The sequence below is a fragment of the Myotis myotis genome, unplaced genomic scaffold, assembly GCF_014108235.1.
Source record: "Myotis myotis isolate mMyoMyo1 unplaced genomic scaffold, mMyoMyo1.p scaffold_m19_p_10, whole genome shotgun sequence".
Taxonomy (NCBI): Eukaryota; Metazoa; Chordata; class Mammalia; order Chiroptera; family Vespertilionidae; genus Myotis; species Myotis myotis.
In genome coordinates, this window is record NW_023416314.1 from 40,322,406 (window position 1) to 40,335,616 (window position 13,211).

Sequence of the window (13,211 nt, forward strand, 5' to 3'; positions counted from 1 at the left end):
GATGTCACAGCAGTGAGCAGCCTGTTGCAATTGGTGCTTAGTGCCCAGGGAGCCCTCCAGCCCCCAGCCCCCATGCCTCTGGTGTTGGGACTTTTACCTGTATTATCTGTTTCTTAACAGATGACCAGAACCCAGTCAGATGGGCTCCTTGAAGTCTTCCCCCCACTAGAAAAATGAATAGTTTCCATTCCTTTAGCCAGCTCTGTGACCTAAGTGACCCAAACCTGATCTTGAGAATGTCTGTCTGTCTGTCTGTCTGTCTCTTACATGTAAGTACAGCTTGCATGAACCTCCCACTCTCTCTTCCAATATGACATCTCCTTCAGGAAGCCCTTCTGGATTGCTCTTTGTTCCTACTGTACAGAGTGCACTTAAGGTGTGTGTGTGTCTGCCCAGGTCACTTGCACCCAGCTAGGAACTGGCCCAGGAAAGATCTGTCAGGGACAGTTTCCTAGTCATCCCCAGCTGGTCCAGCCCTAGTGTGTCCCCTCTCCCATGCACTTTCAGCCTGTGGAAATGTATGCACTTTCTCTGCCCTGGTTACAGCTCCTATTACTGTATTTATCACCCTGGAGACACAGTGGTACAGATACACACATGGCACACACACTTTCCCTGCACACACGTGTCTGCACACCTCAGCTGCACTCTCACACACACACACACACGCACACTGCACGTGTATGTACTCCCACACACACAAAGCTCTCTAGGAAAATTGTCCCTTTCCTTCCTGCTGCTCCTCCTCCACTCTGTCCTCCCACCACCACCCACCTCCAAACATTGAGACCAAAGAGATGGGCTGGACGGCACCTCCCACCACCTGTCAGCCTGGGAGGCACTTCCCCCTCCTTGACTATAGTGTGTTCTCCTTCCTCACCGCCTGCCTTTCCCCTCCAGCCTGTCTCCCCAGCGTTCTGCCCTTCCCCACTCTGCCACTTTCTGTATATCTCTTCCTCCACCTTGGTCACTCTGAGTCCTCTCTCTGCCAGTCTGTTGCCCCTCTGAAGTGGAACCTGTCGTTCCTCCTTGTTCTCCCTCCTCAGGGGCTCAGGGACCTCACAGGGGCTGATGGACACAGAGGGGCAGGCAGAGGGGTCCTGTCACTTTCTGTTACTCCTCCTGAGCGAAGGGAAGGCTGTGTGCCTGGCACCATGGAGACCAGTGTCATGGTAACACAGCCTGGGTGGGCACAGCCTTCCTTCTCCTGCGAGGAGCCCCATAGTCCCCTCCACAGGTCTCGAGGAGGTGGGCCTTGTGCTGCTGCCCAGCACTGGCTGCCACGCCTGCCTCCAGCTCCTATCACCACCTCGGGCGGAACACCCCCACCCTGACCAATTCTACTTGCACTGTAGCTCCTAATGCCTTAACTCACTAATGGGAGAGAGGGGGCGAATCCTCTCCAAACACCCGAGAGCTCATTTATAGACTAAGGGCCAGAGAGAGCAGAGGCTTGTCTAGGGGCACACAGCTAGTCTGGACTGGCTCAGAGAGGTCAGTCCAACCTGGGACCCTGCTCCCTGGGAGGTCTCCAGCCAGTCCTTAGTGTCATAATAATAATGATGCAATGGTCATGTTGATAAGCCATCTGGAAGCACCCACCACATACTACTGGGCTAAGGCTTTGCATGTGTCGTCGTTTCATCCTTATAACCAGCCCTATGAGGGAGATACTCCTTTTGTTTCCACTTTATAGGTGAAGGAAACTGAGGCACGGACTTCCCACTGTCAGCTGACTAATAGGTCGTGTGGTTGGGCCAGGAACACAGGTCCTTCCCAGATGCTGCAGGTGAGCCAAGGCTTCAGGCCTGGTGCCCTCCCCCGCAGGCAGTCTTTTTCTGTGTGAGTGGCAAATCGTCTTTCAGCTCTGTCATCCCTTCTGGAGGGAGTTCCCGGGGAGGGGAGGTCTGGGGCTCAGCCTCGGTCTGGCCTTAGGGTTTCTGGAAGCCAGGAGGTTATTTTTCTAAGAAGACAAAGGGGGAACAGGCCTTCCTAGTGTGATTAGTCCTAAGGAAGGCCTCCCTTGCAGTCTGGCCAGGCAGAAACTAGCTCATAACCTCCAGGACCTTTTGGGACCATGTCTAAGCCCAGGCTGGAGCCTGGGGGTGGAACGAGGAGACCCTGCCTCCCAGGCCCAGCTTCTCCTTGCCACCTGACCTTGATGGAGTCACACGTCAGCTGCTCGCTCCTGGCTTATGTAATTATTCAAATATAGTAGCTGCCTTTATTTCACTGAGTCACCCCCCTCCCCCCCCGCAGGTGCAGAGAGTTAAGGGGGAGGAGGTAATTTTGGGTGAGTGGGTGGCTCAGGGTCTCCTGGCAAGGAGGATGCTGCTGTTCGGGGTTGGAGAGTGGTGGTAGTGGGGCTGGGGTGGGGGCCGAGGGAGAATAAAACCGTCCCCGGAGTATGCAGCCACAGGGGCCACTTTTGCCCTGACCTATCCTTTTGAAATCCCACATTCCTGGGGCTTCCTTCCCAGGGTCAGCAGCTGTATTCACAGCCTTTTCTGGGCCTTTGCGCAGCTGGAGGAGGGGGTAGGAGGAGAGAGGTGGATTAGGAAGAGGAGAAAGTAGGCTGGTGGGGCCATGGCTAAAAGTCCCTGGTCCTAAGCCCAGCCCTGCCCTTTACTCTGCCCGCTCTCACCTCAGTTTCCCCATCTGGAGCATGAGGGATTGAAGTCTGCTGCATCTTATGCTGCCTGATTCCTATCCCTGGAGAAGACCTTGCCCTTACGGAGAAGGCATTTCCAAGTGTCTGGTTGACTTACTTCTCCTCTTCCTTTTCCCTGCCCACCCCAAGTCCGTCCATCCTCGCTGGTCCCGTCCATCCTCGCTGGTCCCGTTCAGCCTCCCCACCCACCCACAGGGCAGTGTAGGCAGGAAGGGCCACTGGATTCTGGGCTGAGGAGCTGAGCTGCTGCTGCCTCTCCCCTCCTTAAATTTGCCATCTGTTCTACCACTTCATCCGCCTGCCCAGCAGGCACAGGAGCTCACTACCCCCACGTGGGGGCACTCCTTCTCACAGGGCCGCTCTGGCTGGTCCGGAACCTCAAGCACACAGTGCCTGGGCCCTGGGTTCCGGTCCCCAAAGCCGCCTTCCTGCGGCGCTGAAGAAGCTGCTCCGCCTTAGAGCTGTTCTGGAGGTTGGGTCGCCTTTGTTTCTTTGTTAGCAAAGGCTTTGCCAGCCATGATGTAACGGGGGGTGCTTAGTGTGGGAATGCAGGGAACCATGCCAGTCCCTTGCCAAGGACGTGGTTCTCCAGCCGTTGTCCTTGGAGCTACAGGTGGCAGCTTCCTAGGCAAGGAGGAGATGGAGAAGCACTGTGAGATGGCTCCTCGAGCCCCCCCTCCCTCCACACACACACCCCGTTGCCAAGACCCAGATGTGGGCCCATCCTGGTCCCCAGCCAGAGGGAGTCACCCAAGGGTTTTCAGCCCAACCCTCCGTGAAAATCATGTTCTGCCAATTACCAGCCTCCCCTGGAGAGCTGAGGGCTGTTTCAAGCTTTAGGACCTCAGTCTGCCCCGGGTGTGTGTGTGGATCCCCACAGAGCAGGTCCGTGAGGCCCCTCCACATCACCTGTTCCCCCACATCCACCTGCAGCCTCTTAGGGCTTGCTCCCTTCTGATCCTGGATTGAGCTCTGAAGTACGCCATGTCATTTCCACACTCGGCTGTGTCTCCTTCCTGCTCTCCTCTGTCCGCATTTCTCACTTGTACCTGGTGAGGCTGCTCCCTGGGGAGCCAAGGGTGGGAGGGCCAGTCAGGGTTGATCATGAGAGACCTCAGTGCCTGGCTAAGGTGCATGGCTTTATCCTGAGGGACCCAGGGAGCCATGCATGGGTTTTGAGGAGTCACATGAACAGCTAGATGTCTTAGCAAGGTGGCAATCGGTGCAGGGTGGAGGTGGAGGTGGGGTTGAACTGGGAAGGGGGCTGGAGAATGCCCAGTTGAGGAGAAGGAAGCTGGGGCTCCGGGAATGAAGGGAGTGGGTAGATGTGAGAACTGCAGAGGGAGAATTGCCAGGCCTTTGTGACAGATTTGATACAAGAAGTGGAAAGGGAAGAAGCAAAGCGACTTTGAAGTTTCCAGACTGGGGATTAGAAGTTTGCTGATGTCTTTGATAGAGACAAAGCAGTGTTGGATGTTGAATATTTCAGCGTGAGGGGCCTGTTGGATGTCCCCAGAAGAGATGTCCAGGAGGCAGCACATCTGGCGCTCCAGAGCGAGGGCTGGGCCAGAGGGCACTCACAGTTGGTATGTTGGAAAGCTCCATGCCCCGTGGGGTAGCAGGGAGAATGAGGAGCGACAGGCCTGGTGCTCCTGTAGGGGGCGCCCATCCATACGGAGGGGGTGAAGATAGGATGAGGCAGTGAGCAAGACAGAGTAAGTGCCGTCTGGAAGGTGGGAGGGGGGCAGCCTCGTAGGAGGGAGGGGGAGGGCGCTGAGAAGCCGCCTTCGGTCAAGAGGAGGTAGCTGGAGCCTGTGAATCCTGGGCGGAGGCTGATCCTCCAGTCGCTTTGGGCAGCCACCCGCCTTCCAGAAGCATCCTGCTTCCTCCCACCTCCCTCCACTTCCCCAACTAGCAGGAAAAAAAGGAAAGAAAAAAAGCAAAAAACAAAAACCCGAGTGCGGGATCTTGGGGGGAAGGCGGGGGAGGGTGAGTGGGTGAGAGGTAACCGGCCAAAGACCTTGTATGCATGTATGTATAACCCATGGACACAGACAATGGGGTGGTGAAGGCCTGGGTGCAGGTGGCTGGAGGGAGTCAATGGGGGAAAGAAAGGTGACATGTAATATTTTCAACAATAAAGGTTTTAAACATACCACCACCACCACCCCACCCCACCCCCAAAACCGGTGTCTGCTGACCTGCTGCAGGATGTGTGAACCGGACCTATCCGGATCAGCACCGTGGAGAGCGTCCTGGGCGGGACCTGAGGCAGGGCGGGGCTTCGCCGTTTTTTGCCTCTACCAGGCCTTGGTTCCTGCACCCGCTGGTCTTGCAGGCCAGTCCCAGGTAGAGAGGGAGGAGCAGGCCTGGGTAGTCCCAGGCTCTCCCCTTTCTGCGCCGACCTCCTCCCAGCGTTACCCTACAGGGCTGTTACTCTCTCAGCCCCATCAATTCAACCTCTTCAGGGGAGGGATTGGAGGAAAGGAACAGGAACCTTTCAGACATTCCACAAACCTCTGAGCTTGGAATTTTTGCCCTCTTTCAGATGGGAAAACTAAGGTAAAGCTCAGCGAGGTTAAATGACTTGCCCAGGACACATGGCAGAGCTGGGACGTGAACTTCCACCTGCTAACTCTATGTTCTGGAGTAGCCAGTAGTCCTGGATCTTGCACCTCCTTCCTGCAGACACCTGACTTCTGGGGCAGCTGTGGGGTTTGGTGTGACAGTGGGATGGGGAGGAGATCCTCCCTCCCACCTGACTTGCTTGAGTGTATTCTCAGGTGGTTTCCAAGGTTGAGGCCTCCACCCTCGTTTCCTGAGTGGAGGGAGGGCAGAAAGGGGCCGAGAGCCAGGTGATGCCTCAATGCACCTGCTCCCCCTCACCGAGAGCCCAGGAGGAGCCCTCCTTTGAACTCCTCTGACTCAGCTTCTTACCGCCAGGCGCCTCAGGGCGTGGAGGGGAGCTGTGAGCACCAAGACTGGCCGCGGTCCAGGGCTTTGGCTTTCTGAGACCGCAGAATGCCTTCCCAGCCAGCAGGCATGGAGCAGCGAGGTCCCATGATGGGTCAGGCTGAGAAAACAGTTTGCCCAGAGCTCTCAGAGATGAAACACTCTACCTTCTGGGGCCGCAGCGGGAAGCAAAAGCTCCCTCCCATTTTCTTTCTTGACACTTCCTAAGCCAGCTGCTTCTATAGCACTCAGCCTGGCCAGGGCTCCTAAACAAGCTTGGCATTTCTGTCCACCCCCCACAACTGTGCACCCCATGCCCTTGAGCATGGGTCAGGTTTCCACTGGTCTCGTGGGCTTCTGTCTGGAGCCTGATGTGTGCAGGGGGGGGGGGGGGCGGTATTCGCCCCACAGCTCAGCGAGGAGGGATTACTGGTGAGCGTTACATGTAGCTCCTCCAGCCTGCAATACACCCCCTTCTCCTGGGGTCCCCTCCTTGCCTTTAAAGATCCTCTCTTCCAGAAATGTTCGCCAATCTCTGACTGGGTCAGGGCCCCCCTCTGAGCACAACAGACTCAATGCTTCCCTCTGCCACACTGCAAGTTCCCCCTCCCCTTGTCTGGGTGCTTCTCCGGGGCAAGAAGCAGTTTGAGTCATATCCGATGACGTTGGCCAGTCATAGGTGTTTGAATGAATGAATGAGTGTGTAAGTGGTGGAGCCAGGACTCAAACCCCAACCTCCTGCCTCAAGCTGTGGAGCTTTTCCTCCTGTGGCCAATGGGAGACTTGCTGAGACAGCTCCCTGCCCGTTTCATTGTCTAATTGCCCCATTCCTTTGGGTGAGGTCATCCTCCCGAGGAGTCCTCTCGGGGGACGGGGCAGCGTGTGGCAGGCCCTCCTGGCTGTAGTCCATTGGTGATGAAGGCTGTGTGGGGAGGCTGCGGCTTGGATGCCCACAGCGCCTAGTAGGGGCTCATACTGAAGCATCTTGATCGCTCTTGGGCTCTGATCCCTCTCTCCTCTCCTTCACGTGTTTCTGGCCCTTTCCTCTCTGTTACTCAGTCTCTTCCGCTGTGTGTATTTCTTGTCCTCTTCCAGCCAGAGTTTCTCTCTGCCTTCCCCTCTCTCTCTCTCTCTCTCTCTCTCTCTCTCTCTCTCTCTCTCTCTCTGCCTCTCTGCGCCTCCTCCTTCTCCCCTCCCCCTTCTGCATTATCAGAACTCCAACCTCCTCCCAGAGCCAGCCAGCCAGCCTAGCGGCAGAGGCAGTGGCAGCGGGAGAGGCGAGAGCAGCTGGGAGAAGCCAGGGCAGCAGAGCTGGATTGGGGTGCTGAGTCCAGGCTGAGTCGGGGACAGGCTGCTGCTCTTGGTCCCCGTGCTTGCTGGACCAGGCGCCCTGCCTGGAGCCCCGGGCAGGGTGGGAAGGGCAAAGTGCCACCTTAGTCTGGCTGGGGAGGCAGATGATGAGTGATGGGGCAGGCATGCGGCCACTCCATCCTCTGCAGGAGCCAGCAGTACCCGGCAGCGCGACCGGCTGAGCCGTGAGTACTGTTGAGGGCTTGGGGTCTGTGTGAGTGGCTGCAAGAGGTGCCATGGACGGGGTCCTGAGAGTCCCTCCAAGGAGCTGGGTTTTGTATGGAGCTGAGCCACGTGGGGTGATCGATCCGGCTCCTGGGCACCTGGTTGCTGGACTATGGAATCGCAGGGAGGGGGGGCTTTGTATAGGGCAGGGATGCCTGGTGTCAATCTAGGGGGTGGTGTGGCTGGGGTCCCACAGAAGAGCTGGTGGTTGGGGGATGGTTTGGTAATAAACCGGAATCATGCCTTCAGGGGCTGGGGTTGGGGGAGGTCTGCAGTGGGTGGGGGGTGGGGTGAGGGGTTCCAAGGAGCTCGGGTGGCGGATAGATTAATTCAGGACCTTGGAGAGGGACTGTCCAGACACCAGGTGTGTGTGTGTGTGTGTGTGTGTGTGTGTGTGTGTGTGTGTGTGTGTGTGTTGGGGGGGCGGTTACACAAAAATGAATGAGTGGCTCTGGAGCAGGAGAGAGTCTGGAGCAACTGCCCTCCATGGAACTGGGATTGGGATTGAGAGCCGCCAGTTTAGGCAAATTTACCCCAAATCACCTGTCCCAGTCAGAGCACAGTGTTCATTGGAATGAGGCCCCTGTGCACCAGCCTCGTGTTTGCCCACGTGCAGGGGATGCACGTGCAGGTGAGTGGAGGAGGTGCCCCTCCCCCGTCTGAGGGTTGCTGAGGCGGCAGGTCCATGCCAGGCTACCTGAGGGTATATGTATGTTTGTACATGTGTGGGGTGCAAGGGGACACGCGGGGTATACAGGGGCCTGTGAGTTCTGGGGTCTTTGGTGATTGTGAAGAGCAGGGTGTGAGCATCCCAGTGTGATTGTGAGAGATTGAGTGCAGATTGGTGTCGGTGTGTAGGTGTGTGCATGTGTGTTTGTTTGAATGTGTATGTAGGCATGCATGTTAATATGTGTGCTGTGTCTACAAAATAGACAACTCAATATTGAGCATGTTGTTTGATTCCATGTGCATTCATGTGTGTGGGTTTATTTGTTAGTGTGTGAATATTAGTGTGTGTGTGTGTGTGTGTGTGTGTGTGTGTATGACTGTTAGCCTAAATGTCCTGATGTGGGTGTATAATCAGGGTGCTAGTGTGCATGAGTGGGTTTGTTGGTCCTTGTGTGGCTGGTGCATGTGTGTGACTATATGTGTGTGTTTAACTGAGTGTGCGTGGATGGCTGTTTTCTTTCTCAGGTTGTTGAGGACACAGCTGGGACACTGGCCCACTGAAGCAGGGTGGGGGTGCCTGAACATGTGGCCGCCTCCGTGAGTCCAGGACAGTTCATTTTACGCCCTGTAGGGAGATGCAGAAAGACAGGCAAGAATGCCTCTGCCCTCTGGGGCCTTCTAAGCTCCCTAGACAAATGGCTTGAGAATAGTTACGCTGTGAAGACCAGGATCAAGCTAACAGGTGGAGGGTGGAGTGGGTACAGCATGAGCAAAGGCCCTGGGTTGGGATGGGGCATGTGCAGCAGAAGGCTGGAGGGTAGGCAGCAACCACATGCTGCAGCACTTTGAGCCCCAGGCCTCTTGGGCTTTACCCTGAGGGCCCTGGGGAGTCCGGGAAGCTATGATGCAGTGGAGAGGCATCATCAAATTTGGGTTTTAAAAAGCTGCCTCGATGGTGCTGTCAGAGTTAAACTGGGAGAGAGATGGCCAGGAGGCCAGTGTGGAGGCCAGACCAATGCAGGCATCATGAGGTCTGGGTCTGAGTGGGCCAAGGTGCAGATGAAACCAAGGCTTCCTGAAGGGAGAGCCTGGAGGGCTTGGAAGAGCATGGGGAAGGGAGCATGAGGCAGCTCAGGCTTGGAGGTGCAGGATAGCTGGAAGCCTCAGACATGTAAAGTAGTGGGGAGACCCCTGCAAGGTCTCTGGCCAGGATGCAGAGGGTCAGAGATCACAGGGCCATTGTTTCTCAAACAGGGAAACTGAGGCTGTGGCATTGTCATCCTCCTCTGGCTGCAAGGCTGGGGCTGAAGCTCTTCAGCAAACCTGAGCCTCAGTCTCCTCCTTCAAGCCCCACATGGGACCTCTTGTTTGCTTCAGTTGGGTCGACTCAGTGAGGGTTAACTGCCTTTAGGCTCCCCACACCCCCCAGCTCCCCCTGCCCACCAAGAAACTCCTGCCACTCTTCCTGCTTCCCACTCCAGCCTCCTGTCTCCAGGGACTACTGATGGCTTGGCTGGGACCTAGCCAAATGGGGGAGGCAGAACTCCTGGCGGTACCCCCTTCAGTTTTAATGGACTGGGAGTCTCACCCTCAGCGTGCTGCTGTGTGGTCGGGCCTGCACGCCTCAGGCTTCTGCTGCTTGCCGTTACAGTCTACCCTCTCAGCACGCTTCCATTCCCGCATGCGTCCATTCATTTATTCAGTCACTTATCCAACAGGGACTCCCCAGTGCCTGCTTGGTGCTGACTGGGCTGGTCACTCGGGACACAGAGAGGACACCAACCCAGACCCTGCTCTGAGGGAGTGCCCAGTCTGATGAGGGAGGCAGAGTGGAAACTTAGAACCTGCCGTGTGGACAGTGCTTGCAGAGGTAAGCCCCAGAACTATGGGGGCCACACCCAGCCAGGGGTCCAGAGGAAGAGACCTTAGAACTGAATCTTGAAGAGTGGATAGGAATTGCCCAAGCAGGGAAGAGCAGAGGGGACAGCATGTAAAGGTGGGGAGATGTGAGAAAGTGTGGCATGTTCCAGGGGCAGTAAGAGTTTGGGTTGGCAGGAACATTGAAAAGAAGAGAGAGCAGAAAGGGCCAGACTCTGTGGGGTCTCAAGTGCCAGGTAAAGGGGTTTGGACTTTTCCTTCTGGGTTTAGGGAGCTGGGGAAAGGCTTTTGAATAGGAAGCCTCCCCTAGGAAGCCCTCCTTGGTTCTCTCACCCTCTGACTCACCCTGAAGTCTCTTTCTCTGATGCCACAGGATCAAAAATACAGCCGAGTGAGACTTCCCCTGTGATGTCCTGTGTGTGAGCTCCTCACCCAGGCGGCCAAGGAGTTCCTCAAAGGCAGGAGCCACCTTCTTGTGCTCCCCTACTCACAGCACAGGGCTGGGCCCCCAGGCTCAGTGCAGCCTCTGGTGGGAGAGGACATGATGAGCATCTGGGCCACCTTCTAGAAGTTGCTTCATTCCTCCCTGCAGTTCACTCGCAGGTCTGTCCAGCCCAGCTTACATACCCCAAGGGACAGGATGCTCATCCCTTCCCTCTCGGGCAGCCTTTCCCTTGCAGTGGTTACATCTGCCCTGGGCTCATCACAGGGCCTGGCTGCTCCAGGAGACCTGCCTGGCCTGGTGTCGTTGCTCTATCCTGGTCACTGTCCTTCCTCCTAAGCAAGGCCAGGCTGAGGCATAATGGTTCAGGAGTAGAATGAATACCTCCTGGGCAGAGAGAGATGAACAGATGGTAGAACTAAAATCAGACAGCCCCTGACCCTTCTCTAAAAATAATGATAACGAAGGCGGCATGGCCAGAGAAGGGAGTGAGCATAGACGACAGCAAGACCTTCCTACCAGCACAGAGGGGCTGTGGGACCTCCTGGCTTTCCAGGTGAGTGATGGCCTCCAGGGAGAGGGGCCCAGAGGGATTCAGAGAGACATGGGGGATGGGATTCATTCATTCCTTGGTTCGTTCAGCCGCCATTCACTGGGTTGCTGCTCAACCAACATGGCGGCCCCACAGAGCCAGGGACCATGCGGAGGGAAGCCATGGCCTTTCCTACCTCTGCCCATGTCAGGGGCAGGTATTTAAGAGGGGAGGGCTTTGGGGCTGGCCTTAGAAGGAAGGGTCACTGCTCTAGGCAGCATTGAGGGCTAGCTCCAGGAAGAAGGAAGGCCACGTGCAAGGTGTTGAGGAGAGCTATGCGTGTGTGGGAACTGTGGGAGTTCAGTGACCTAGGCGTGAAGGGCAATGGGAGTGGGGAACTGAGGGTCGATCATAGGAAGCATTTTCTGTCTACAACTTCTTGGTCTCTCCTAATGCCCCCAGCAGTTCTGCTGAGGGGCTCCTCCTTGCCTGAGAATGGGGTGTTCAGTGAAAAAAAAAGGGGGGACCCTGGAAATGGGGGAAGGGTGGTGGGCCTCTTCCAGAAAGTGCCATGCAAATGAATGCAAAGTAATATGTAAATCAGCCAGCTCGGGCTTGGCAGCTTTGACCTGGAAGATGAGACAGCACCCCTTTAGTGCTGGCCTCATACCCCCTCAGCTTCAGCCACCAGGAGAGCAAGAGCAGCCTTTGCTGCTCTGAGCACCCAGCTTGTCTGAGCCTCAAGATCATGGCCTCTAGGGTTTGGGCCACGGGCTCCCTTTCAGCACCCCCATCCTCTCAGGAGTTGATATATTTAGTAACAGGGATGTTTCCACACATTTATCTCCCATTGTTCAGCTGCCCACTCCCTGGGAAAGGCCAGGTCCCCAGTGACGTGACCCAGTTTTTGAAGTCCCTGAAGTCACCCTTCTCATTGCCCGCCCTGAAAAACAGGAGGCAACTGGGGCTTGGTGCAGCAGAAGAGATTTAGATCGGACATTTGGGAGGACTTCCCAACAGTGTGGTTGATGAGATATGTGGACCCTGGGGCTCCTGAGTCTCACTCTGGATGGCAACCCTGGGTTCAGAAGAGGCTTTGAAAATAGGATAGAGAAGGTGGCAGACAGGCAAAGGTTCAAATTGCAGCACCATTATTTTGTAGTTGTATGGTCCTGGGCAACTTACTTAACTTCTCTGACCCCCATGTGAGCAGTGGCTTGGGAATAATAAGACTTTCCTGAAGAATCTGCAAGTGGAGAGCAGAGTGCCAAGCATGGATCAGGTGCTTATAAAGGTTAGCTGCTGCCATGATGAACCGCCCACATGCACCTACAGTTTTAGAAAGACTCAGTGGGGCCCGGAGTGGGAGAGGCAAGCGCTGAGAGCCCAGAAGCTGTCGTTGTGTGGGAGACAGGAGGTCTGAAATGGAGCTGTGGTGGGGGGAATGGTGAGAAGTGTGGGTGCTCTGTGGGAGGGGTCCAGGGGCCTCAGAGACATGTGACCGCTTCCTCGCCCGGTCAGGTCTGGTCTGAGACTAATCCTCAGAGAATACAAAGGAGGAAAGGGCTTGGTTAGAAAGGGTTTAAACCTGAGGCCACGCCCATGGCAGTCTGTGGGTCATGCTGGGAGTTGTAGTCCAGTGTGAATTTGCAGTAAGAACACTTAGTCCTGCCCCTTCTTGGATCCAGCTCCACGGCTGAGTCTGGCTGGGGATGGGCCCTGGGGAGTGCTGCGGGGCGTGGGGCCCAAAGGTGAAGCAGCCTCACTCCCTTCCCTCAGGAGTCCCTCAGCCTGCTGTGTGTTGGGAGTGCAGGTGGGGGCAGGGATAAAAGGATTAAGCCATAATTATCACTCTTCACCAATTCACACAAAAGTTTACAGCCTCCAGAGCACTGTTTTCACATCCATGATCTCATTTAATCCTCACCACAAACACAAGAGACTGCTGCTTTCTGGATGAACAACAGAGGATCTGAGAGGGGAAGTCATTTGCCCAGAGGTATTCAGCCAGTGACTGATGGGGCCAGGCCTGGAGCACAGGTCTGCCTGTCCCCAAAGCCCCTGCTCTTTCCGTGGATTATCCTCCAGGCGGCAAGGGCCCAGCCTTGAAGGACAGGCAAGATATGGACAATTAGATCTCTCAGCAGAGGAGCAGCTGAGCTAAGACCAGCTCAAGGGACAAAGGCAAGGGCTGGGCTCCGTGGGACGTGAGGCTAAGAGATTGATTCCAGGCTCAGGGTTTGGACTTGTCGCTGCCCAAGGGTTTTGAGCAGGAGCAGGGCCTGATTAGAGCTGGGCTTTGGGAAGATTGATCTCGCAGCCTGGGCTGCATGGATTGGAGTGGAGAACCACAAGACAGGCTAAAGCTTCTAAACCCCATCCTTGGTGCTCCCAGCATTTTGCTCCTTCTCCTCCTCCACACTTCTTCCTCCTCTTCCTCCTCTTCCTCCTCTTCCTCTCCCTTTCACCCTACTCCCTTCCACTCCAGCCTG

The 13,211-nt window shown here is 56.0% G+C and overlaps 1 protein-coding gene across 2 annotated transcripts in view; it reads left to right on the forward strand.

The window, feature by feature from the left end:
- Positions 1-6,869: 6,869 nt before the first annotated feature.
- Positions 6,870-13,211, forward strand: part of PDE2A (phosphodiesterase 2A) — an 87,949-nt gene continuing 81,607 nt past the window's right edge. For both annotated transcript variants that reach the window (XM_036325088.1, XM_036325086.1), the window contains exon 1: positions 6,870-7,158. Coding sequence is in view for 1 of the 2 variants with exons in the window: in XM_036325086.1 (XP_036180979.1) it covers positions 7,088-7,158 (71 nt within the window). In the remaining variant the exon portion in view is untranslated. The remainder of the gene's footprint in view (positions 7,159-13,211) is intronic.